At 38.9% G+C, this 25,606-nt stretch overlaps 1 protein-coding gene across 2 annotated transcripts in view; it reads right to left on the bottom strand.

Moving 5' to 3' along the window:
- Window positions 1–25,606, bottom strand: part of LOC148952640 (solute carrier family 12 member 8) — a 213,786-nt gene that overhangs the window by 19,600 nt on the left and 168,580 nt on the right. For both annotated transcript variants that reach the window (XM_089089999.1, XM_089090000.1), the window contains exons 9-11: window positions 25,251–25,401; window positions 12,260–12,466; window positions 66–244 (exon numbers count right to left, since the gene is read on the bottom strand). In XM_089089999.1, coding sequence (XP_088946125.1) covers window positions 66–244; window positions 12,260–12,466; window positions 25,251–25,401 — 537 coding nt within the window. The remainder of the gene's footprint in view (window positions 1–65; window positions 245–12,259; window positions 12,467–25,250; window positions 25,402–25,606) is intronic.

Raw genomic sequence — 25,606 nt, 5'->3', positions numbered from 1 at the left:
ACAAAATTCCGGGAACGTGGAAGCACTGATCTTAAGGTTTTTTGTGAAAACGATGCATAACTTACCAAATGACATGTTCAAAACATTGCCTTAGCCAAGTAAAAATCTTGAAATCTGCAGAAACGCCCGGGTTTACACCGGGATTGGCTTGACCAATGTATACCCACACCACAAAAACGGATCCAATACAGACAAAAGCATAAATCCAGTTTACAGCGAACATGATGGAAATTTTTATAAATACCTGAAATATGAATATTCTATTAATAATAGTACCAGGGGAACAGGGGGCTTCACTTGGTGAAAAGAAAAACAGTTTGTTTAATCCCTTTCACAAAACAACTTTAATTCCATTTTATTTTATTCGGCAAACATTTTTACATATTTATAACGGCAAACAACTCTACACTACAGACAATCAAATTAATTTGTAATTTTTTAAAATATTTAGCATAGACACTCATCTTTAACAAAACTTAATATAAACGTTTTTACTTTTATAACTTTAATAAATCAAATAATTTTACACAGTGCATTTTGATTTAATCTTAAGGCAACATTTCGTTTTTAAATATCATGGGCAAATGGTAGGGTGAGCGTGGGAGGGTGGTAGTGGAAGGGGGATTAGTTGCCCTCCAATCACTTTCGACTATTAAAAAGGGCATCAGCTCTTTCTATTTTCAATTGAATCAGCCCTTTTCAAAGTTCCCACGACAACTCCTTCGATACGAAGTGCCCTGATCTAAACAACAACAACAACAAAAAATAATACATTATACCCACTTCGATCTTTACTATAAAAATGTCAAGCCTTCCAATCACTTTCGACTATTAAAAAGGGCACTAGGCCTTTCGATTTCCAATCGAATGAGCCCTTTTGGAAACGACAACGCTTTCTATAAACACCTTATATGCCCTAGGGCATAAATTACAACCCTTACCCTCAGGTCTGTTAGAGTGGTTGTCATCCTCTAAGACTGAATTTCCAGAACTTTCAACTACGTTAAACAAAATGGCTATCTCAAAATTTTGATTGGATGTGTTTTGGGAAATGGTGGGGGTGAGAGGGGCGGTAGTGGCTCTCCAATCACTTTCAACGATTAAAAATGGTCCTAGCCCTTTCAATTTCCAATCAAAGGAGCCCTTTTGAAGATTCTACGACAAAACTTTAAATAACAATCTTATATGCACCCAGGGCATAACACCCAGGGCAGAACCCTTGCCCCGAGGGCTTGGGGGGTGTCATCCTCACAGGCCTAATTTACTTAGCCTTCTACTGCGTTGAACAAGTTAGCTTTCTGAGAATTTTGGTTGAATTAGTTCGGGGGAATGATGGGCGCGAGTGAGGAATTAGTTGCTCTCTAATTCATGTCGACTCTTAAAAAGGTCACTAGCCATCTCAATTTCGAATTGAATGAGCCCCTTTTGAAGGTTTACGACAGCACTATCTATAAAAACCTTATACGCCCCCAGGGCAGAACTTAAGACCTTTGCTCTTGGGGCTCTGGGGGGTTTGTCATCCTTAAATACATAATTTCCAGAACTTTCAACTGCGTTGAACAAAATCGCTATCTCTAAACTTTGATTGAATGTTTTTGGAAAATTTGTGGGCGTAAGAGGGGGGTTAATTACTCTCCGCTCAGTTTCGACGATTAAAAGGGCAATTTCAACTTCCAATCAAATGAGGCCTTTTTGAAATTTCTATAACAACTTTCTATATAAACTTTATATGCCCCCAGGGGATAACTTACAACCCTTGTACTGAGGGCTCTGAGGAGGTTATCATCCTAAAAGACCTGATTTCCAGAACTTTCAACTACTTTGAACAAAATGGATATCTCAAAATTTTGATTGGATGAGTTTGGGAAAATGGTGGGCGTGAGAGGGGCATTAGTCACTCTCCAATCTCTTTCGACGATTACAAAATGCACTATCCCTTTCAATTTCCAATTGCATGGGTCCTTTGAAGTTTCTACGCTTTCTATAAAAACCTTACACGCCCACAGGGCATAACTTACCACCCTTGCCCTGAGGACTGTTGGGGGCGGGGATGTCTTCCTTAAAGACCTAATTTCCAAAACTTTCAACTACGTTGAATAAAAAGGCTATCTAAAATATTGATTGGATGTGTTTGGAGAAAAGATGGGCGTGAGAGGGGGTTAGTTGCCCTCAAATCACTTTTGACTATTGAAAAAGGCACTAGCCCTTTGAATTTCCAATCATATGAGCCCTTTTTCAAGCTTCTACGACAAAGACTTCATTAAAAACCTTCTATGCCCCCAGGGCATAACTTATAACCCTTGCCCTGAAGACTGTGGGGGGAGTGTCCTGCTCAAAGGTATAGTTTCCTGAACTTTGAACAGCGTGGAATAAAATGGCTATCTCAAAATCTTTATTGGATGTGTTTGGGGAAATGGTGGGCGTGGAAGGGGTGTTAGTTATTTTCCAATCACTTTCGTCTATTAAAAAGAGCACTAGCCATTTCAATTTTTATAAGCAAATGATCTATGTTTGAAGTTTCTACGACAACTCGTTCCATAAAAACCTTATATGCCCCCTGGGCATAATTTACAGCCCTTGCCCTGAGAGGGACTGTCCTCCTCAAAAACATAATTTCTATCTGGAAATCAACTACGCTGAACAAAATGGCTATCTCAAAATTTTGATTGGATGTGTTTCGGGAAATGGTGGGCTAGGAAGGGGTGTATTTCGCCCTCAAATCCGTTCTGACTACTAAAATGGGCACCGGCGATCCTAATGTCTAATTGAATGAGCCCTGATCGAAGTCTCTGTAACAACTTTTTTGATGAGAAGTCCTCTTGCTGTAAAGGGAAAAAAATATAAATAATACATGGTGCCAACATCGTTCTTATATGCCCCCAGGGCATAACTTACAACCCTTGCCCTGAGGGTTGTGGGGGAGTGTCCTCCTCTTTTTTAGTCCCCGTTTCTTGTCTCGTTCTCGAGTGTCCCCGTTCTTTACGTATAGGCAGCGCGATCGCACTGCCTATGATTTATGCCAAAACTTTCTATATAAACCTTATATGCCCCCAGGGCATAACTTACAACCCTTGCATTGAGGGCTCTGAGGGGGTTATCATCCTAAAAGAACTAATTTCCAGAACGTTTAACTACGTTGAACAGAATGGATATCTCAAAATTTTGATTGGATGTGTTTTGGAAAATGGTGGGCATGAGAGGGGCGGTAGTCGCTATCCAATCACTTTCAACTATTAAATAAGGTACTAGCCATTTTAATTTCCAATTGAATGAACCCTTTTGAAGTTTCTACGACAATGCTTTCAATAAAAACTTTATATGCCCCCAGGGCTTAACTTACAGCCCTTGCCCTGAGGGATGTGGGGGGGGGGTTGTCATCCTTAAAGATCTAGTTTCCAAAACTTTCAACTATGTTGAATATAATGGCTATCTAAAAATGTTGATTGGATGTGTTTTGGGAGTAGGTGGGCGTGAGAGGGGGGTTACTTGCCCTCACATCACTTTCGACTACCAAAAACGGTGCTATCCCTTTGAATTTCAAATCGAATGAGCCCTTTTTCAAGTTTTTACGACTAAGATTTCAATAAAAACCTTATATGCCCCCAGGGCATAACTTATAATCCTTGCCCTGAGGGTTGTGGGGGAGTGTCCACCTCAAAAATATATTTTCTATCTGGAAATCAACTACGCTGAACAAAATAGCTATCTAAAAAAACTTATTCGATGTGTTTGGGGGCGGGATTGGCGTGGGGGGGGGCTAGTTGCCGTCCAATCACTTTCGACTAATAATAAGGGCAATAACCCTTTGAATTTCCAATCGAATAAGCCTTTTTTGAAGTTTCTACGATAACGCCTTCTATAAAAACCTTATATGCCCCCAGGGCATTACTTAAAACACTTACCCTGAGGGTTGTGGGGGAGTGTCCTCCACAAAAACATATTTTCTATCTGGAAATCAAGTACGCTGAACAAAATGGCTATCTCAAAATTTTTATGGGATGTGTTTCAGGGAATGATGGGCGTTGAGGGGGGGGGCTAGTTGCCCTCCAATCACTTTCGACTATTAAAAAGGGCACTAGCCCTTTGAATTTCCAATCGAATGAGCCCGTTTAGAAGTTTCTACGACAACACCAATAAAAACTTTATATGCCCACAGGGCATAACTTAAAACCCTTGCTCTGAGGGTTGTGGGGGACTGTCCTTCTCAAAAACATATTTTCCATCTGGAAATCAACTACGCTGAACAAAATGGCTATCTCAAAATTTTTATTGGAGGTGTTTGGGGGAATAATGGACGTGGGGGGAGGGGGGCTATTTGCCCTCCAATCACTTTCGACTATTAAAAAGGGCACTAGAACGGATGTGTTTGGGGGAATGATGGGCGTGGGGGGGGGCTAGTTGCCCTACAATCACATCCGATTAATAAAAAGGGTACTAGCCACTTCAATTTCCAATCGAATGAGCCCTTTTCGAAGTTTCTACAACAACTCCTTCGATACGAAGTGCCCGGGTATGGAGGGAAAAAAAATAATACATTGTGGCAACATCGTTCTTTACAATCGAATTTTTGTTCGTTTCTTATTGCAAAAAGTTTCAAGTTTTTAAAAGTTCCTTATTTCAAAATCCAATTTTTTTTGTTAAAATCAAATGTTCATCAAAGTATCAAAACGGTATCAAAGTAACAATGTCAAAGTAAAAAAAAATGGGTTTATGTCAACCTCGGAGTTTTTACTATCTGTTAAACCCCAAGGCATAACTTACAACGCCTGTCCCCTGGCCAGGGGGGGGGGGGGGGTTGTGTCGACCATTGGAGTTTTAATATCTGAATTTGAACCATTTTTAACAAAATGTCACCTCAAAATTTTATCGGATGGGTTTGGGGAAGAAATAGGCGTGGAGGGGGGGGGGAACGGCTAGTTGCCCTCCGATCTCTTTTGACTCTGAGAAAGTTAACTACAACTTTTAATTTCCAATCAAATGAGTCCTCTCTGACAAAATCCTCGTTTTTTCACCTTTTTTTATTTTATTTTTCATTTTGTTATTTTCGAAATTTATACGAGCATCCCTTCCATAACAGCTATATATGCCCCCAAGCATAACTTACAACGCCTACCCCGGACCCTGAAGGATTATGCCGACCATGGAGTTTTCGTTATATGATCTTTGAACCATTTTGAAAAAATGGCTCTCTCAAAGCTCTTATTGGATGGGTTTAAGGAAAATAGGGCGTGGAAGTGGGGGCTAAATGCCCTCCGATCTGTTTTGACTCGAAAAAGTGAGCAAGAACTTTTAATTTCTAATCAAATGAGCCCTCTCTGAAGTTTATAGAAGAATCCCTTCCATAAGAGCCATATATACCCCCGGAGCATTACTTACAACGCCTGCCCCGGGCCCTGGGGGTTGCATCGACACAGGAGTTTTTCTTATCTGACGTTTAAACTATTTCTAACGAAATAGTTATCTCAAAAATTTTTTGGAATGGGTTTGGGGGAAAAGGGTGTGGGGGGGGGGGCTAGTTGCCTTCAGAGATCTTTTGACTCTTAAAAAGTGAACTAGAATTTTTAATTTCCGATCAAATGAGCCCTCTCTGAAATTTATACGAGCATGCCTTTCCTAAGACCCATATACGCCCCCAGGACAACACTCACAACGCCTACCTCCCCAGGGGGGGGGTGTCAACACCGGAATTTTTTTTATCTAATTTTTTAACTATATTTTAAAAAAAGACTATCTTAAAATTTGTGACGGATGGGTGTGGGGAAAAAGGGCGTGGGGGGGGGGCTAGTTGCCCTTCGATCTCTTGACTCTTAAAAGTAAACCAGAACTTTCAATAACAATCAAATGAGTTCTCTATGAAGTTTATACGAGCATCCCTTTCATGAGAACTACGCATGCCCTCAGGGCATAACTCAGAACGCCTGCCCCCGGGCCCTGGGGTTGTTTCGACACCTGAGTTTTTGTTATCTGATTTTTGAACTATTTTTAACAAAATGGCTATTTCAAAATTTTCATCGGATGGGTTTGAAAAAAAAGGCGTGGGGGGCTAGTTGCCCTCGGATCTCTTTTGACTCTTAAAAAGTAAACTCTAACTTTCAATTTCTAATCAAATCAGCCCTCTCTGAAATTTATACGAGCATCCCTTTCATAAAAACCATATATGCCCAAAGGGCATAACTTACAACGCCTTCCCCCGTGCCCTGGCGGGTTGTTTCGACACCTGAGTTTTTGTTATCTGACTTTAGAACTATTTTTAACAAAATGACTCTCTCAAAATATTTATCAGATACATTTGGGGAAAAAGGGACGTGGGGGGGGGCTAGTTGCCATCCAATCTCTTTTAGCTCTCAAAAACTGAACTAGAACTTTCAATTTCATCAAATGAGCCCTCTCTGAAGTTTGTACGTGCATCCCTTCCATAAGAACCTTATATTTCCCCGGGGCATAACTTTGAACGCCTGCCCTCGGACCCTGGGGGTTACGTCAACCCGGGATTTTCGTTATATGATCTTTGAACTATTTAAAAAAAAAATGGCTATCTCAAAGTTCTTATCGGATGGGTTTGAGAGAAAAAGAGCGTGGAGGGGGGGGGGTAGTTAACCTCCGACCTCTTTTGACTCTTAAAAACGTGAACTATAACTTTTTATTTCCAATCAAATGAGCCCTCTCTGAAGTTCGCAAGAGCATCCCTTCCATAAGAACCATATCTGCCCCCAGAGTATAACTTACAAAGCCTGCCCTCGGGCCCTTGGGGGTTGTGTCGACACCGGAGTTTTTGTTATACGATCTTTGAATTATTTAAAATAAAATAGCCATCCCAAAATTCTTATCGGATGCATTTGGGAAAAAAGGGCGTGGGGGGATTACCCTCCGATCTCTTTTGGCTCTTAAAAAGTGAGCTAGAACTTTCAACTTGTAATCAAATGAGCCCTCTCTGAAGTTTATACGACCATTCCTTGCATAAGAACCGTATATGCCCACAGGGCATAACTTATAACGCCTGCCCCCGGGCCCTTGGAGGTTGTGTCGACACCAGAGTTTTTGTTATATGATATTTGATTTTATTTTAACAAAATGGCTATCTCAAAAATTTATCGGATGGATTTGCGGAAAAAAGGGTGCGGGGGGGGCTAATTGCCCTTCGATCTTTATTGACTCTTTCAAAGTGAACTAGAACTTTCCATTTTCAATCAAATGAGCCCTCTTTGAAGTTTATACAACTATCCCTTCTATAAGAACCATATATACTCCAGGGGCATAACTTACAACGCCTGTCCCCGCGTCCTGGTGGGTTGTGTCGACCATGGAGTTTGAATATCTGATGTTTGAAATATTTTTAACAAAATAGTCACCTCAAAAATTTTACCAGATGGGTTTTGGGAAGAAAAAGACGTGGAGGGGGAGGGACTAGTTGCCCTCCGATCTCTTTTTACTCTGAGAAATTGAACTAGAACTTTTAATTTCTAATCAAATGAACCGTCTCTGAAGTTTCTACGAGCATCCCTTTCATAAGAACCATATATGAGCCCAGGAAATAACCTACAATGCCTGCCTCCAGGCCCTGGGGGATTGTGTCGACACCGGAGCTTTTGTTATCTGACCTTTGAACTATTTTAAAAAAATGGCTATCTCAAAATTTTCATCGGGTGGATTGGGAAAAAAGGGCAGGGGGGGGGGGGGCAAGGGGACCTCCAATTTCTTTTGACTCTGAAAAAGTGAGCTAGAACTCTTAATTTTCAATCAAATGAGCCTTTTCTGAAGTTTACACGAGCATCCCTTCCATAGGAACCATATATGCCCCCAGGGCATAACTTGCAACGTCTACCCCACGGGCCCTGGGGGGTTATGTCGTCACTGGATTTTTTTTATCTGACCTTTGAACTATTTTTAACAAAAATGGCTATTTCAGTTTTTTTATCGGATGCATTTTGGGGAAAAGGGGCGTGTGGGGGGATAGTTGGCCTCTGATCTCTTTTGAATCTTAAAACTGAACCAGAATTTTCAATTTCCATTCAAATGAGCCCTTTCTGAAATTTATACGACCATCCCTTCCAAAACAGCTATATATGCCTCCAGGCATAAATTACAACGCCTGCCCCCGGGTCTTGGGGGGTTGGGTCAACACCGGAGTTTTTTTTTATCTGACCTTTGAACTATTTTCAGCAAACTGGCTATCTCAAAATTTTTATCGGATGTATTTAAGGGAAATGAGGCGTGGGGGGGGGGGTATTTGAAATCTGATCTCTGTTGACTCTTAAAAACTGAGCTAGAACTTTCAATTACCAATCAAATGAGCCCTCTCTGAAGTTTATAAGACCATCACTTCCATAACAGCTATATTTGCCCCCAGGCATAACTTTCAACGCCTACCCAGGGACTTGAAGGATTGTGTCGACCCCAGATTTTTCGTTATATGATCTTTGAACCATTTTGAAAAAATAGCTCTCTCGAAGTTCTTATTGGATAGGTTTGAGGAAAATAGGGCGTGGAGGGGGGGGGGTCAAGTTGTCCTCCGATCTCTTTTGACTCTTAAAAGTGAACGAGAACTTTCGATTTCTAATCAAATGAACCCTCTCCGAAGTTTTTACGAGCATCCCTTCCATAAGAACCATGTATACTGCCAGAACATTACTTACAACATCTGCCCCGAGCCCTGGGGGTTGCGTCGCTAACTGTGGGGGTTGCGAGTTTTTCTTATCTGACCTTTGAACTATTTTTAACGAAATGGTTATCTCAAAATTTTTATCGGATGGGTTTGGAGGTAAAAAGGGTGTGTTCGGGGGGAGGGAGGCTATGCCCTCGGATATCTTTTGACTCTTAAAAAGTGAACTAGAACTTTCAGTTTCCTATCAAATGAACCCTCTCTGAAGTTTATACGAGCATCCCTTTCACAAGAACCATATACGCCCCCAGGACAACACTCACAACGTCTACCCACGGGCCCTGGGAGGTTGTGTCGACACCGGAGATTTTGTTATCTAATTTTTCAACTATATTTAAAAAATAGCTATCTTAAAATTTGTAGCAAATGGGTTGGGGAAAAAAGGGCGTGGGGGGAGGTTACCCTCCTATCTCTTGACTCTTAAAAAGTGAAGTAGAACTTTCAATAACAATCAAATGAGCTCTCTATGAAGTTTATACGAGCATCCCTTTCATAAGAACCATGGTTGCCCTCAGGGCATAACTTAGAACGCCTGCCCCCAGCCCTGGAGGGTTGTATCGACACAGAAGTTTTACTTATCCGACCTTTGAACTATTTTTAACAATTGGCTATCTCAAAATTTTCATCGCATGGTTTGAAAAAAAAACGAACATCCAGTTTATAAGAACCATATATGCCCACAGGGCATAACTTACACCGTCTGCTCTAGTGCCCTGGGGGGTTGTTTCGACACCTGAGTTTTTGTTATCTGACTTTTGAACTATTTTTAACAAAATGGCTATCTCAAAATTTTTATCGGATGGGTTTAAAAAAAGGCCTGGGGGGGGGGGCAAGTTGCCCTCGGATGTCTTTTGAATCTTAAAAAGTAAACTCGAACTTTCAATTTCTAATCAAATGAGCCCTCTCTGAAGTTTATACGGGCATTCCTTTCATAAGAACCATACATGCCCTCAGGGCATAACTTAAAACGCCTTCCCCCGGGCACTGGGGGGGGGGGTTTGACACTTGAGTTTATGTTATCGGAGGTTTGATCTATTTTTAACAGAATGGTTATCTCAAATCTTTATCGGATGCATTTGGGGGGAAAGGGGCGTGGGTGGGGGAGGCTAGCTGCCCTCCAATCTCTTTTGACTCTCAAAAACCGAACTTGAACTTTAAATTTCATCCTATGAGCCCTCTCTCAAGTTTGTACGAGCATCCATTTCATAATAGCCATATATTCCCCCAGAGCATAACGTTTTTCGCCTGCCCTCGGACCCTGGGAAGTTGTGTCGATCCGGGATTTTTGTTATATGATCTTTGAACTATTTAAAAAAATGGCTATCTCAAAGTTCTTATCGGATGGGTTTGAGAAAAAAAGAGCTTGAAGGGGGGGGGCTAGCTGCCCTTTAACTTCTTTTGATTCTTAAAACGTGAACTAGAACTTTCAATTTCCAATCAAATGAGCCCTTTTTGAAGTATATACGAGCATCCCTTCCATAAGAACCATATATACCCCCAGAAAATAACTTACAACGCCTGCCCCCGGTCCCTTGGGGTTGTGTCAACACAGGAGTTCTTGTTATACGATCTTTGAACTATTTTTAAGAAAATGGCTATCTCAAAATGTTTATCAGATGCATTTGCGAAACAAAGGGCGTTAGAGGGGGGGGGATGGGGGGGATGGTTACCGTCCGATCTCTTTTGACTCTTAAAAAGTGCGCTAGAACTTTCAATTTCCAATCAAGTTTATACGAGCATTCCTTCTATAAGAACCATATATGCTCCCAGGGCATACCTTACAACGCCTGCCCCCGAGCCCTGGAGGGTTGTGTTGACACCGGAGTTTTTGTTATATAATATTTGATTTTTTTGCAAAATGGGTATCTCAAAATTTTTATTGGATGCATTTGGGAAAAGAAGAGCGTGAGGGGGGGGGGGAGGCTAGTTGCCCTCCGATCACTTTTGACTCTTAAAAAGGGCACTAGAACTCTCAATTTCCAATCAAATGAGCCCCCTTTGAAGTTTGGAAGTAATGATAAAATTTGGAAGTAATTGAACATTCGGAAGTAATCAAAAAAGGACTCACTAAATTTCAAAAACTTATGTGACAAACAATTTTGAGACAAATAAGTCGTTGAATTGATAAAAACGTGTTAATAGGCACCCTTCGGTAGTAAATGGACAAGATTAAAAAAAATTCACATAGTTTGAAATCTAATCTTCCTGGAATCAAAAATCCCGGATTTTTATCAAAATTACTCGCCATACATGACTACATACATACATACTACATACATACATATTACATACATACTAAATACACACATACTACATACATAATAAATACACACAAACATACTAAATACATACACACATACTACATACATACATACTACATACATACATGTACACATACATACTACATACATGACTGCAGTCTACTATGGTTCTGTATTTAAAAAGATAAAAACACATCCTCACATTTGAAAGGTACAAGCACATTGATGTACCTGAGGCTCAATATTTCTCAGTGCGTTCATTAAAGTAACTTCTAATTCCCAAATTACCCGGAACATTTTAACAGTTGCTGAAGTATTCTAAAATATCTTATTTCGTTTCATTTCTAGAGTAAACTAACATAGTTGGCTTTGTTTGGGTTATTGTTCTAGGTTTTTAAATGAAATATACCATACTTCTTATTTTCACATAGTGTTACAATTATTTACAGATCTTATAATATGATACCCTATATCTCAACAGCTACTTTCATCTGGACTTGGTTTTCATTAGTACTGAACCTAACAGTCCATGATCACTAGAGGAAAGGCCACTGGACATACATTTTTGCCTCTCAATTACTCGGACTATCTGTTTTGGCTTTTTCTACAATTAGCCATGTCTTGATGCCTACTACAAAATACTTGATTTTCAACTCCTTCATCCCCAGGTCGCAAGTCCAGAAGCTTAATTATTTTATAGGAGGGAACGACCAAGATTAGGATAAAAACACCTACTCAGCACCAAAAGGAACCACCTTTGGTAGCTCAAAGATTACCAAACAAAATTCAGCGCCAAAAAAGCCATACTTTCATTATATTTACAATGGCTAATCATATCTCCGACGCGATCGCATTCTGGACACGAGTGCCACCATTCTGTAACATGGTTACAATTGGTTTTACGGCGGCATTATTAAATACCACAACTTGATGTTGAACAATAGCAGAAACAAGTTGAAGCCAATGTCTCCTACTTCTCTAAAGCTGGAAAAAGTGTGAAAACTGTAAATTTGTCTAGATTCAAATAAATGGTAATATTTATGCATAAAGTATATGAATAAATTCCTAGCCCATAGCTCAGATCAGATTAAGAATTAAGAAATTATTGTTAAGCATTTTAAGTCTCTAAAGTAGTTTATGCCATTATATTGCAAGACTTTCTCCATTCACTTTCACTGGCTTGATATATAAGTTTGATTAAGTCTTAAAGAATGTACTATACGATAAGTGATTGACCCTCACTTTTATTTCTACAATTTCTTCCTAAAAGTATCATTAACTGGAATTCCTACAAAGGCCTGAGTACATCTCACAACCAGAACAGGTCATGCAAACTCACCCCAAATAAAGAGACCCAACGATTTGACATTGTTGAATACCAGCTTCTTGATTTTCTGCCAATATTTGATTTTCGATTTTGTTTTCTAGAACTAGCATTACCATTTACTTCAACACTATTAACAGAAGATACATCTTCACTTGGTAAACTTGAATGATCATCTGGCGATGAAAGCAGACCATTTGATGACTCCGAATTCTGCCGTCGCTAGAAGATGAATAAAAGAAGTAAAGGTTAATAATTCAGAAGCAGGCAATGCGATATACCGTTTGACCCTCCAATTTCTTATCTTCACTTTTTTTTGGTCTTTTTTTTTATATAGTAGCTTATAATAAATCATTATTATTACTACTACTACTACTAAGAATTTTAATATCTTGAAACCGAAACCAAAAGAGAAATCTTGGAAAATTGCAGTTTTCTGATATGAATAGATATAAGATGGCTCCAGGCGGGGAAACGTTTTTATTTTAGTATCCTCGGTACTTTATTATTATTATTATTATTCATTTATTGACCGTCAAAAAAATGTACAACAGACGGAGTAATCACTAAAGAAAACAAAAAGAAAAAAAAATAAAAAAAAAGAAGAAAAAGAAGGACACAAACACACATTGAAAATTCAAATACATGACGAAAAAAACTCTTCATTACATTAATACGAATAATGATGCTAACGAAAGTTTCTTTTAAAACGGGAGAGAGATTTATTAATACTAGTGTTATTATTGTTATTATTATTCATTTATTGCCCGTCAAAAAAAGGTACATAGACGGAGTAATTACTAAAGTAACAAAAAGATAAGAGAAAAAAAATTCATTCCATACATTACATTAATACAAACAAACTATTGTGAACAAATTGGTGAGCATGGATGGTTAAACTTACTTTTAAAACGGGATAGAGATTCATTAATGCTAATATTAGGGTCAGCTAGCTTATACAAATGAATAATTTTACGGTTTCTTGTCCAAGGGGGCAAATGTAAAAGATATTTAGCAAATCTGAAGAATCTGAAGAAGCAAATCAGTATTGAATTAGAGTTTATAGATGTAACAGCTAAATAATTTTGAATTCAGTCGGATAAAACATATGCTTAAAATCTCAACAGCTTAGCTTGCGTAACCAACAAGCTTGACAACTACTGTGTATTGGTGAATTGTTGTATCTGTGACATCAGAATCGTTCAATTAGAGACATATCGATCTATCATTCAAACGAGTGAACTTAATTGACTAGTTATGCCGGTCTTAGACCAGTCTCTGTCATTTGGATACTGCTTGGATACTTGCCAGTAAGTCTGTATTTGATGAAGTTCTAAGTGAAAACATAAATCTCACCTGAGAGCGGATTTTATAGCTAGAGAAATGTGTTGTCAGTCAGCCAGAAAATGTTTGATGATGGAATGAAGGGATTGGGAAAGAAACTGGATCTCATAATTAACCAACAAAAAGAGTTTGCTGTTACACTGTCCTCGATTTCGGATGAGGTTCAGACTTTGAAAAATAAATCGAAGTCTCGTGATGCGAAGATTGCTAGTCTAGAAAGCCAGCTTGAGGAGCAAAAGTCAAAGTGTGATACAATCGAAACGAAACTGTTGGAAATCGAAGTAAAAGACCGAAAACTCACCTTAATCATCTTCGGATTACCGAAAGAGAAAAACCAACAGACAGTTCTCACGAATGTGTCTACGTTACTGACATCAAAAATGGAAATCACGGATAAAGTCCAAATATCATAGTGCTACCGAGTGCCTCAGAAGTCAAATGTGTCTACCCGTAAGCCGATCACCTCTCCAGTTTTTGTAACAGTGTCAACAGAAGAAGATATTCTATCAATCTTCTGTTCAATATCGAAGCTGAATGAAATTGGGGTCTAGATTTGCACGGACTCGCCAACCAAACTAAACTCTATTAGAAACGAGTTACTGTCTAGGGGTCAGGACATGCGTGTAAATGGATCCGCACAACTCACACGAGTGAAACGAAAAGGGGCCAAGCTCTGGCTAGAGTATAAATCGGATACGGAGTCACAGTGGGCAAAAGCATAAGAGATATTAAAGGCGACTAGTGTATAGATATTAGATCAATCCCGCTCTAGATTGATAATTGTTTTGTTTTTGTGTTTGAGAAATGTTGATTTTTTATTTTGATGTGTTATTTATATTTAGGCTAGCTCGGTTCAAGTTTATTTTGATTATTTCTACCCCAGTTATTTCTGTTCTACTTATACCTTCTCAACTTGGGTCTTCTCGAAGGATGATAAGCATAGTAGGTTTTCATGAATCGGCAGTGGTACGGGCTCCTTATCACGCGGGCTTGCTGGCTCGGGGTGGGATCTTTCGAATATTATTTAGTTGACTTTAAAGTTTGCAGGTGCGGGGGGGGGGGACCGATAGACTGGTGGCTTTGGAGGGGAAACCCCTTAAACTATCTTTACTTTCTGAAACTTTTCATGTACTCGGTCAAAGAGAAAACAACACTTTTTCTAAAATAAAACCGTCATCGTACGTTTCTCCTGATAAAATAAACAGACTTGAAGATAATTCATTGCGAATGGGGTTTGTGAATGAACAAGGACTCATGAGTTCTATTGATGAACTAACAAATTTATTGCCAGCAAATCAAATTGACATTTTGGGGATTTGTGAAACATTTATTAATGATAAGACACATTATAATGTGAAAATCCCGGGATATAAATTCGTTGATAAGAATCGACTAGTCTATGAAAAAGGTGGCCTTGGATTATTTTTGAATGATGGAGCGCAGTTTGAGCGACTGCCAGAACTGGAAAAATATAATGTTGAAAAAGTGTGCGAAATACTGGCTGTTGAATGTCGGCTTGGGACTAAAAAAAATCAAGTTTGTGTTGTGTATAAGCCCCCGTCGGCCCCAATACCGCTTTTTTGCAATCTCTGGAGTCTTTACTAGCATCTGTGGACGATAAGGATGTTGTGGTTATGGGAGATTTTAATATAAATCTACTGGAATTTAAAGAAAATACCCATACAACAGAATTTATTACATTAATGACATCGAATTCCCTAATTCCTTCGTGTACAATTCCAACACGTGTTGCATCGACTAGTGCAACTCTCATTGACAACATATTTTTTTCTCAATTCTCATTGACAACAACACCAGCCACGTCTTCACAGGTTGTTCTGACGGATTTCTCTGATCATTTTCTTTTTATTTCTGATGTGAGATACCAGATTCATAAAATAAAATCACCAGAAACAGCAACCCGGATTATTAATAAAAAAAATCTAGTATGTTTAAAGGATAAACTGAATTTAACTGATTGGTCTCCTGTATTTGATGCTGATGAAATAAACTCTGCGACGAATTATTTTTTAGAGAGATTTCATACTGTACTTGATGAGTCGTGTCCAAGAGTAATATACGGAAATATAATCAACCCATCCAACTAGGATATCACCAGCCCTTTTGACGTCAATAAAACATAAAAACAATCTCTATAAAACTTTTATATCTTTCGAAAGGGAAGAAAATAGAAGAACCTTCAAAAACTATAAAAACCTACTTTCAAAAATAATACGCAATGCTAAAATGAAATTTTATTTCAATTCTTTTAATGAAGTAAGTAAGTCCTCAAAGAAAACTTGGGAACTAATCAACTCAAGTTTAGATCGATCGCGGACGTCTTCTTCACCATCAAAAATACGGGATGCCCATGGTAATACAATTGAAAGCGAACTAGAAATGGCAAATTACATAAATTTTCATTTCGTGTCAATAGGGCAGTCAATAGCTAATAAGCTCCAACATAATATGTCCCATGGGCAATGTAATTATCCTACGTACCTAGGAAGTCCATCTGAGAATTCTATGTTTTTAACTCAGGTAACAGAGGAAGAGCTTGCTAAGGTTGGTAAGCTTTTAAAGAATGGAAATTCCCCGGGGATTGATGAGTCGTCAACCAATATTGTTGAAGCCATTTTACCTAGCATTAATAAAATTATGTGTCATTTAATAAATCTGTCATTTAGATCGGGAACTTTTCCGGATTCTTTCAAAAAAGCGAAAGTGTTACCGCTATATAAAAGTGGTGACCGGACTAATTGCTCAAATTATAGACCCATTTCTATCCTTTCGGGTTTTTCTAAAGTAATGGAGCGATGTTTTTATAATCGAAATGTATAATTTTCTCTGTTCAAAAGATTATTTTTCAAAAACATAATATGGATTTAGAAAACAGCATAGTACGCAGGATGCTATATTAACTATGGTACAATTTATTCATGAGTGTCTGGAAAAAAAATGGATCCCGGCGAGTATGTTTTTGAACCTTGAGAAGGCCTTCGATTCGTTAAGCCATGAAATATTGTTGTATAAATTAAACCTCGGTTGGATACGAGGACCAGAGCACGATTTTATCACATCTTACCTAAGTCGTCGCTCCCAAGTGACTATGATAAACGACACAGTTTCGAATCCATGTCTGTTGTCAAATATTGCTGTCCCGCAAGGTTCAATCCTGGGACCACAGCTTTTTATAATATACATAAATGACCTTCCATCAGCGACAGAAAACCTTGGTCTGAATGTTCTTTTCGCTGATGATACCGGATCATCACTTACTGGATATTCGGAAGAAGATTTCAATGAGAAGCTGCAAATCGTATTTTCACCACTTCTTGTATGGCTAAAAGCTAGTCGTTTGTCACTAAATACATCAAAAACCAAATTTATCATTTATAGTAGAATTGGGCAGAATTCCCAAGGAATTCCAACAATATTTGATCATGCTACAAATATTCAAATTCAAAGGGTAACTTCGTTCCGGTATCTGGGTATTATTATTGATGAAAATCTGTCATATACAGAACATTGTAATAGATTACGGGTTAAAGTTGCTCAAGGGGTTGGTATAATGCGAAGGTTTCAGCCTTTTTTCCATATGAAATCCTACGACTAATTTATTTTGCGTTGGTTCATTCCCATCTTACGTATTGTCCTCTCATATATTTGGCAAAATTCAGATGTCATGTGAAACCGATACAAATTCTTCAAAACCGGGCTCTTCTAATTTTACAGAAATATTTACCATCACCGTCTTCGTATCCTAATAAGAGTAAAACTGAAATTCTATATCTTCTAACTAATATTTTGCCTGTTTCACAGATATTCACCCTCAATTCTTTTTTATTTAAGGTAAAATATGACCGGTCGGAACTACCAACGTACTTTCGTTCGAATAATTTTTTCCCTGTGCAACATGCCCATTCTTATGAAACCCGACATAAATGGAACATTCAGCATCTAAAATTAAGCACAGAGAGATCACGGTTCTCCCCATTATTTTCAATCACGGGTTCATGGTGACTTCATCTACCATTTATTGATTGCAGCAAATCTCTTCCAAATATAAAAAAGCAACTTCAACTTCATTCTATCCTTATAAATAACTTTAAGAATTAATAATATATTGAAAAACTGGAACATTTGATAATATTGTTTTGTTGGGTGTTTTGCCCTGTGAGATGCCGGTCATCGGTTACCCTTATTCGCCCGTTGGTTTTTTTTTTGGTATTTTCGGTGGATCTTTGCCCGGTGTCGGTGGGTTTGTGGGGTGGGTGCCCGTGTATTTGTGAGTCATGGAATAACTCTTATTTATTTTTTTGTAGTCAAACAGGTTTATTCCGATTAATGTATCGGGTTTTTGTCATTTGACCTTGTGTCTCCGGCGTTTACCCTCTATTTATGTCTATTTTGTACATATATTTTAAAATTAAACCTTGAACCTTGATTGATCGTAGGTGCTTTCTATCAGTAACTTGAAAAAAAAATTCCAGAATTGAGCAATGTCAAGGAGATGTTGAATGGCTGTGGCGTTGTAAAAGGATGCTAGAAGGTAACGGTTGAAACGTAGTTTGCTTTTTACGATTCCAGCGTAAGAAATGCTAATTTTACCCTCAACGTGAGAAATCAGCAAACGACGTGTGTGGCCTATAGATGTGTCAATTGGAAGGCCCAGGTATGTAATATGGTCTGCGGGTTCGATGAGAAGACCGTCAAGATTTAGTAGAGAACTAGAGTGATATCGCAAATTGCTAAGGACAACTTCAATTTCCTCAGGGTTAGAATACCTCCCGATTTGTGAATATTCGTCTTTGGGGAATTTGAAATTCTGCTCAATGCGCTGAATCTTATGGCTGAGATTCAAGATGTCATCAGTGTTGGGGTTCCCTCCTGTTTTTTTTCCTTTCAGATGAATGACCTGTTTTCGTTTTCTTTATTACATTTGCTTATAGTATAATTTCAAAAGACAGGTTAAATTCTCGTTGTTAAGTTAGAGGTGTCGCAATAAGTAAGCTTTGAACCAAGTTTTATTTTTGTACTTTCTGGTTTGGGAGTCATTGAAAGATAAATCTAAGAGGTTGAAACGGGTTTGAATGAGGATGTAGCTGATTGGCTGGGCCAAGCGGAGGTCCACCCATATGAACAGTTGTGTGAAAAATATTATTTTGTTTTAGTCTGCGTTTTGACCCCATTCGGGGATATATATATTTTTGTGGTACTATTGTGACCTTTTGGAAGAATACAAGTAAGGTATTTTCTACAAACTGTGTACTAGTTTCCGTAACCCAGGCAGGGTAGGAATAGAGCTACGAGGTACCGTCGTTTATTGTATTGACGGGGAGGTTTGTTACCTCCAAGGTGAGAATTAGAGATTTTCTAGCCGTAACCCAAGGCGGGTACACTTGGTTTTAGAAAGTGGCCAGTTGACCACTCGATCGCGTTATCATACCCTGGGACAGGGTATACTGTAAATCGGGTAGTACCAAACCCGATATTTGCAGAACCGGTGAGGTAGACACGGGCATAGCATTATAATTTGGGGCCGGGGCTTTCCCCTTCAATAAGTGGTGACACCCGTATATTACCACGCCAGTGGCGTTGTGGCCTACCGGTATAACACTGGTGGCTAAACTCCACGAACATTGGTGAAAGCAAGTGAACCGTTGGAGTAAGCGCGGGAATCCCACTAACATTTGGGCCGACAAGGGGTTCTCCCCTTCGAGTAAGTGGCATGGCAACATTGTTGCGCCATTTTTGCATCAATAAGTGGCGACACCCGTACCTACACGCCCAATAAGTGGTGACTGCAACAAAAGGATCTATCAACAGCACTGATAGTAAAAGAATTTGGCGTTTTCGAAGAAACTAGTTGAGTTAGCCTACATAGTGATAGTAGCCTATTGTGGTTACATATAAAGAGAAAAGAAAGAAATACGGAATCATTTAACATAATTATGAAGATCTATAATGGGCTGTGCCTTGTGAGATCATAATTGAAAAATTTACGAATCAATATATAGCGCAACTAATTAGTATTCAAAAATATAAGGCTAAAATTGCTGAGTGTCAAAACAATTTTTCGCGAGAGACCGGAAGTTAAATGCATAAAAGAATTTTCATTTAGACTGAAGAGGTAATTTCAGTTGACGGAATTTTGAAATTATATCGGACAGAAATGAGATTAACTCAAGACCGAAAAGGGCGAGTGAAGCCCATAGAAAAAGTAGGAAAATAGAAAGAAAGGCTAATATGGAGGCCTTAGAGAGGAGTTCCGAGAATATAAGAAAAAAATGCAGGCTGAGAAATATGAAATTAGAAAGAATAGACAAGAGGACGGAAAGGCTAAAGCAGTCTATAAAGAAAGAGACAATACGCATATAGAACGAACAGATTCAGAAAATGGATTAAGAAAAAATAATGAAAGACGAAATCAAAGTAGTCCGAGTAGAAGGAGCAGTGTTGAATTGAGTTCCAGCAGGAGCTCGCGAAAAAGCACTCAAATAGATACAACACAGCAAATATTAAATTTCATGAGAGAAAGAGAGGTAGCCAGAGAAAAAAAGGAGGAGGAAGATAGACAAGAAAGAGAGAAAGAGAGAAAGATAGAATAGCTAGAGAACGAAAAGAAGAGGCAGATAGGGAGGATAGAAGAGAACTAATGCAAATCATTGCAGGGAGAAATTCCCAAGAGCCTCAGAAACCGTCTACAATAGAGATAGTGCAGGCAGTAAACCTTCAACCAATGAAAGAAAATGAAGATGTACATTTATACATATAGAATTTTGAAAAAACGACGGAAAAATATAATACTCCGTTAACTAAGGGGGGGGGGTGGGCCGGCCCATAAAACAAATTGGGAGGCTGTGCCGCCCTATCGGAAAAAAGAAATGCTTGATACTCTAAATGATGATAATCTGGTAAAAATTGATTTCTCGGAGCCTTTTTCTAAAAATTGCCATAATAAAGAGGAGAAAGTAACCTATAATAGAACGAATTGGGCTATAGCACATAATCAAGGAAATACTGACGAGTTCGTGAAATCACATAAAATAGAGGGAAAATTAAACGGAAAATTGACCGAAATGGTAATTGACTCAGGGAGTGAGCAAACTTTTGTGCGAATGGACCTAATTAAAAAGACGGAAATGGACCATAAAAATAATATTACAACAGTGTGTTATTATGGAGATAAGCACCCATGCCCGTCTGCTTGGGTAAGAATAGAAATTGCAAAAAAGGACGGTACGGTCCAGAGAAAAACGATAAAAGTAGGCTTAGTACCTACGTTAGCAGTGGATGTTTTACTAGGAGGAGACTGGAGATATCTTTGCAGAAAATAGAAAACTTGAGAACACTTTTAAAGAATATGAGACTTTAACAAGTACATGCCAAAATGAGGCGCTGATTGTACCAGAGAATAAGGAGACGAAATTTATCGTACGCGCTTTTCCTCGGAAAGTTCGAGAAATTTTAGTAGAATATGAAAAACCAAATGTCGGAGTTCAATTCCCATTTGATAACGAACTATTTGTTTCGGCAGTAAGAATAAAGAAGACTAAAAGAGAGAAAAGAAATATTAAACGGAGCTACAATAAAGTAATGCAGTCAAAGATGGTGGACACTGGAGTCCAAATCAGATTTAACGATGATTTATTATTTTGCGCGAATGACAGAATTGAGAAAAGTAGAGACGAAAAGAGGAATGCAAAGAAGAGACAAAATTTGGAGATTCAGTCTGCAGTGGCGAAAAAAAAATGTAGGACGGGCTCTGCCTTGAGAATATAAAAAATAGGGATAAAAGCAAAATATTGGATAGGCTGTGACTTGATAACATAGATAATAAGGGGAAAAAGAGGTCAAAGACCCGTAGGAAATAAAACAAGATGGTTACAAAATAAAGGTGAATGACCTAAAACGGGTTGGGGGAAAGTTGGGAGATATGGAATGTCGAGTCGGATTGAAAAAATTTAGGAAGGAATCTGATATTGGTCTGATGAACTCAAAAGAGGGTTTGTTCCTTTATGAGGGGGAGGAATCCCTTGGGGAAGATCCCCTACGGGAAGTCGCGAAAGATAACCCTTTTCCTCAATGCACAACTGGCGGACAAGTTGTGATCCCTTTACTGAGCCTTGTCTTTCCAGTCTTCAATATTATTTTCATCCCTCATCGCCGAGCACTATTCATTCGACTATTTTAGAGGATAAGGCCCAGAGAAAAGCGATTCATGGTTCGCTCAAAATTTTGCTTCATTTCCCTGTACCCCTATCGTTGTCACAGGCCTTTGCATTTTCGGCCTTAGATTATTTGAAATTATGCCAAGGGGCAATTTACTTTGTGATTGAGAAATGGGGTTGTTTCTACAGATGGAAATTGAGTGGCCAATGTAGCCAAATCTTTCACGATCTTTTGCATCATCGTATGTGCCAGACACTGATTCTCTGCTCCTCTCAAATATAAAATCATGACAGTGAGAAATTTTTTTGGTTTTGATCGTGCTACGCACCATTATTTTGTACGAAGCTTGGGCAACTCGACTTTCAAAACCTAATGCGGATGCTATACGATTTAGACCATGGTGGTCCTACAGTAGAGACGTTTCGATGACGACCGATCCAGAGCCAAGCGGTAAAAGTACTAACACAGACACTGGTGGAAGAGAGAAGGGAAATGGATTTTGTAAAGTTGAATTTAAGTGTTTATGTTTGTAAGGGTGGACCAAGGTAGCGCATGGGCGGTCATCTATCTTACGGGGGAAGGTGTTGGGGTTCCACTCCTGTTTCTTTTCCTTTCAGATAAATGACCTGTTTTATTTTTCTTAATTACATCTGCTTATAGTATAATTTCAAAAGACAGGTTAAATTCTCGTTATTAAGTTAGAGGTTACGCAATAAGTAAGCTTTGAACTAAGTTTTATTTTTGTACTTCCTGGTTTGGGAGTCATTGAAAGATAAATCTAAGAGGTAGAATTGGGTTTGAATAGGGATGTAGCTGATTGGCTGGGCCAAGCGGAGGTCCACCCCTATGAACAGTTGTGTGAAAAATATTATTTTGTTTTAGTCTGCGTTTTGACCCCATTCGGGGATATATATATTGTTGTGGTACTATTGTGACCTTTTGGAAGAATACAAGTAAGGTATTTTCTACAAACTGTGTACTAGTTTCCGTAACCCAGGCAGGTTAGGAATAGAGCTACGAGGTACCGTCATTATTATATTGACGGGGAGGTTTGTTACCTCCAAGGAGAGAGTTAGAGATTTTTTAGCCGTAACCCAAGGCGGGTACACTTGGCTTCAGAAAGTGGCCAGTTGACCACTCGATCGCGTTATCATACCCTGGGACAGGGTATACTGTAAATCGGGTAGTACCAAACCCGATATTTGCAGAACCGGTGTGGTAGAAACGGGCATAGCATTATAATTTGGGGCCGGGACTTTCCCCTCCAATAAGTGGTGACACCCGTGTATTGCAAGGCCAGTGGCGTTGTGGCCTACCGGTATAACACTGGTGGTATTCTCCACGAACATTGGTGGCAGCAAGTGAACCGTTGGAGTAAGCGCGGGAATTCCACTAACATTTGGGCCGACAAGTGGTTCTCCCCTTGGAGTAAGTGGCATAGCAGCCTTGTTGCGCCATTTTTGCATCAATAAGTGGCGACACCCGTACTTACACACCAATAATCAGCATAACAAATAAGAGACATATCGATTCTCCCAGGAATGCATGAAGGAAAACACTTTGCCTGAGCATCCAGGACACTATTATTGAACAGGGTTGGGGAAGTTATAGCTCCCTGTCTAGTCCCTTTCTCAACGGGGATGGGGTACTGAGGAATCACAAGCATATTCGAGGCATTCGAAGAGTTTGGCCTCACACGAGGATTGATGCAATTATATTGGGATTGATGAAGAGCCGATTGCAGGGAAAAACGGGATGGAAGTTTTAAACGCCCACTTAGATTACTATATAAATCCCTGAGAACAGGGACAACTGATGGGTTTACGCCTCGCCTTGCCATTTGAAGAAGCATGGACGAATGAATTAAGGTATCGAACGCACGTTTAACGTCATGTCCGGCGAGGATCATACTTTCTTCCGTAGATTCAGCGTCGGCGACGGCAGTAAAAACTGATGTAAAAGCATGAGAATAGCCAAGATTAGCCTGAAAACCGAATTGATATGGGGGAACGTAACATTTCTGTCTTAACTCATCAAGAAAAAGAAGCTCGAAAAGTTTGCATATCGTAGTAGAGACGGTGATGGGACGGAAAGAGGAACATTGCAGCTCAGATATTTTAAATTGAGAATACGGGGTAGCATTACCCCTTTAAATTAAAATTCCAGAACAATTTTGGATAGGACGTAATTTATTCAGAAATGGTCATTAAAAAGACAGTACTGTCAAAAAGTCTCAAAATAAAGGTAGCGAATTCATTCTTTATTTTTGCTCTTAATCTTACTACTTACTTAGACTTAATTCCTCCCACGCCGTCTGGCGCATAAGGCGACAACGGTGCCTCTTCACGACGACCTCATAAGAGCTTGAGACCACAGATCTTCCAAAGATGTCCTCGCCAAAGTAGCCTCTTCATCTAGGGATCAGGCCACCGTCGTTCTCTGTCGTCCACGTCTTATAATGCGCGGGGACACAACACCAAGCATCATAAGACAGTCTGCCATCGCCCGTACGGACCACATGATCCCAATATCGCCATCAACTACTTAGGATTTATTCAACAATATTAGCGGTTGTTCCGTCCTTTCATGTATGACGACGTTAGTAATTCTTTCGGGCCAGTGGATCCCCAGGATGCGCCAAAATCCTGGCGCATCTCATTACAGGAATTAATTTTCATTTCTTCAGTTTCTTCCAGTTTCATTTAGTTAAGACAATCAAAGCAAAAGTGTGGGCGAATACAAACTAGTGCTAGTGCAAAAAAAAGAAAGACCTCAACGACATCTAGCACTTTGCTGGTTATTTTGATCAAAAACTGTTGCTTAGATGTCTATTCCGGACCCTTAAAATGCAGGAAAGTTAATAAAGCACAATTCTGTCCCTCGTAGACCAATCAGTACAAATTTTACAAGCCTACTCAGCCTACCAAGACTTTCCTAGGTCTACTTGACGGAGACCATATTTTGACATGAATAATTCTGACCAAAATTAGTCTTGAAAAAAAAATGCTGATTGATTATTACTTATAGAGAAACTTCAACTTTAATTCTATTGCATTGTACATGAATCATATCAAATATTCAACTTGTACATTTTAATGAAGCCGCCAGACGCTACACTGTAAGTGGTGCTAGAAGTTTTTAACCCCATCTTCTCATAATAAATTGCCAAAAATCAAAATTTTATAAGTTTCCCATTGTTTTTGGACGTAAATTAGACAGCTTACAAAAATAATTATAATTCTTATAAATATTTAACAACAATAAAAAAGACTGAATAATTATCCAGATTTTTTTTGTGGACCGTGACACAAGCTAATTAGAAAAATTATGATCTTCATTTGCGGTAGGTAACCATGCACAATATCAGAACTTGAGATGACCTGGTGGTGTAGATGGCCTGAATCTTGTGATTTTCAAAGCTGTTGCATTTTTTTTATTACCATGTAATTCCAAATAAAAAAAGTCAATAGCAAATAAAATTACTTACAGTGGGATTTCTATGGTGTAGTCGTTCAGGAAACAGCATATCCAAATCACTGGGTATTGAATCTGGTGTGCCAGCACCATACACTTTTGGAGTCGGTTTCACCACTTCTGCCATCTGGAAATCAACAGGTGGAGACGCTGCTCTCTGCTGCCTGAAATCATGGAAGCCTATTAAAGTACTTAAAGTACACAGAACATAAAAATGAAAACATTTTTCGCCTCTTAAACCCGTCTTCGGCCTATTCATACCTAAGAAACATAATGTTCTAAAACATTTGTTTTAGTTGTTTGAAAATTATAAATTTCTAGGAGAGTACACATTTTGTCAGTGTTGCCACATTAAATCGTGAAAATAAT

Source organism: Artemia sp. Qi Xiang Cuo, chromosome 5, assembly GCF_049724085.1.
Source record: "Artemia sp. Qi Xiang Cuo chromosome 5, ASM4972408v1, whole genome shotgun sequence".
Taxonomy (NCBI): Eukaryota; Metazoa; Arthropoda; class Branchiopoda; order Anostraca; family Artemiidae; genus Artemia; species Artemia sp. Qi Xiang Cuo.
The sequence above is the reverse complement of the archived record's forward strand: the minus strand, read 5'-3'. Positions and strand labels throughout refer to the sequence as shown.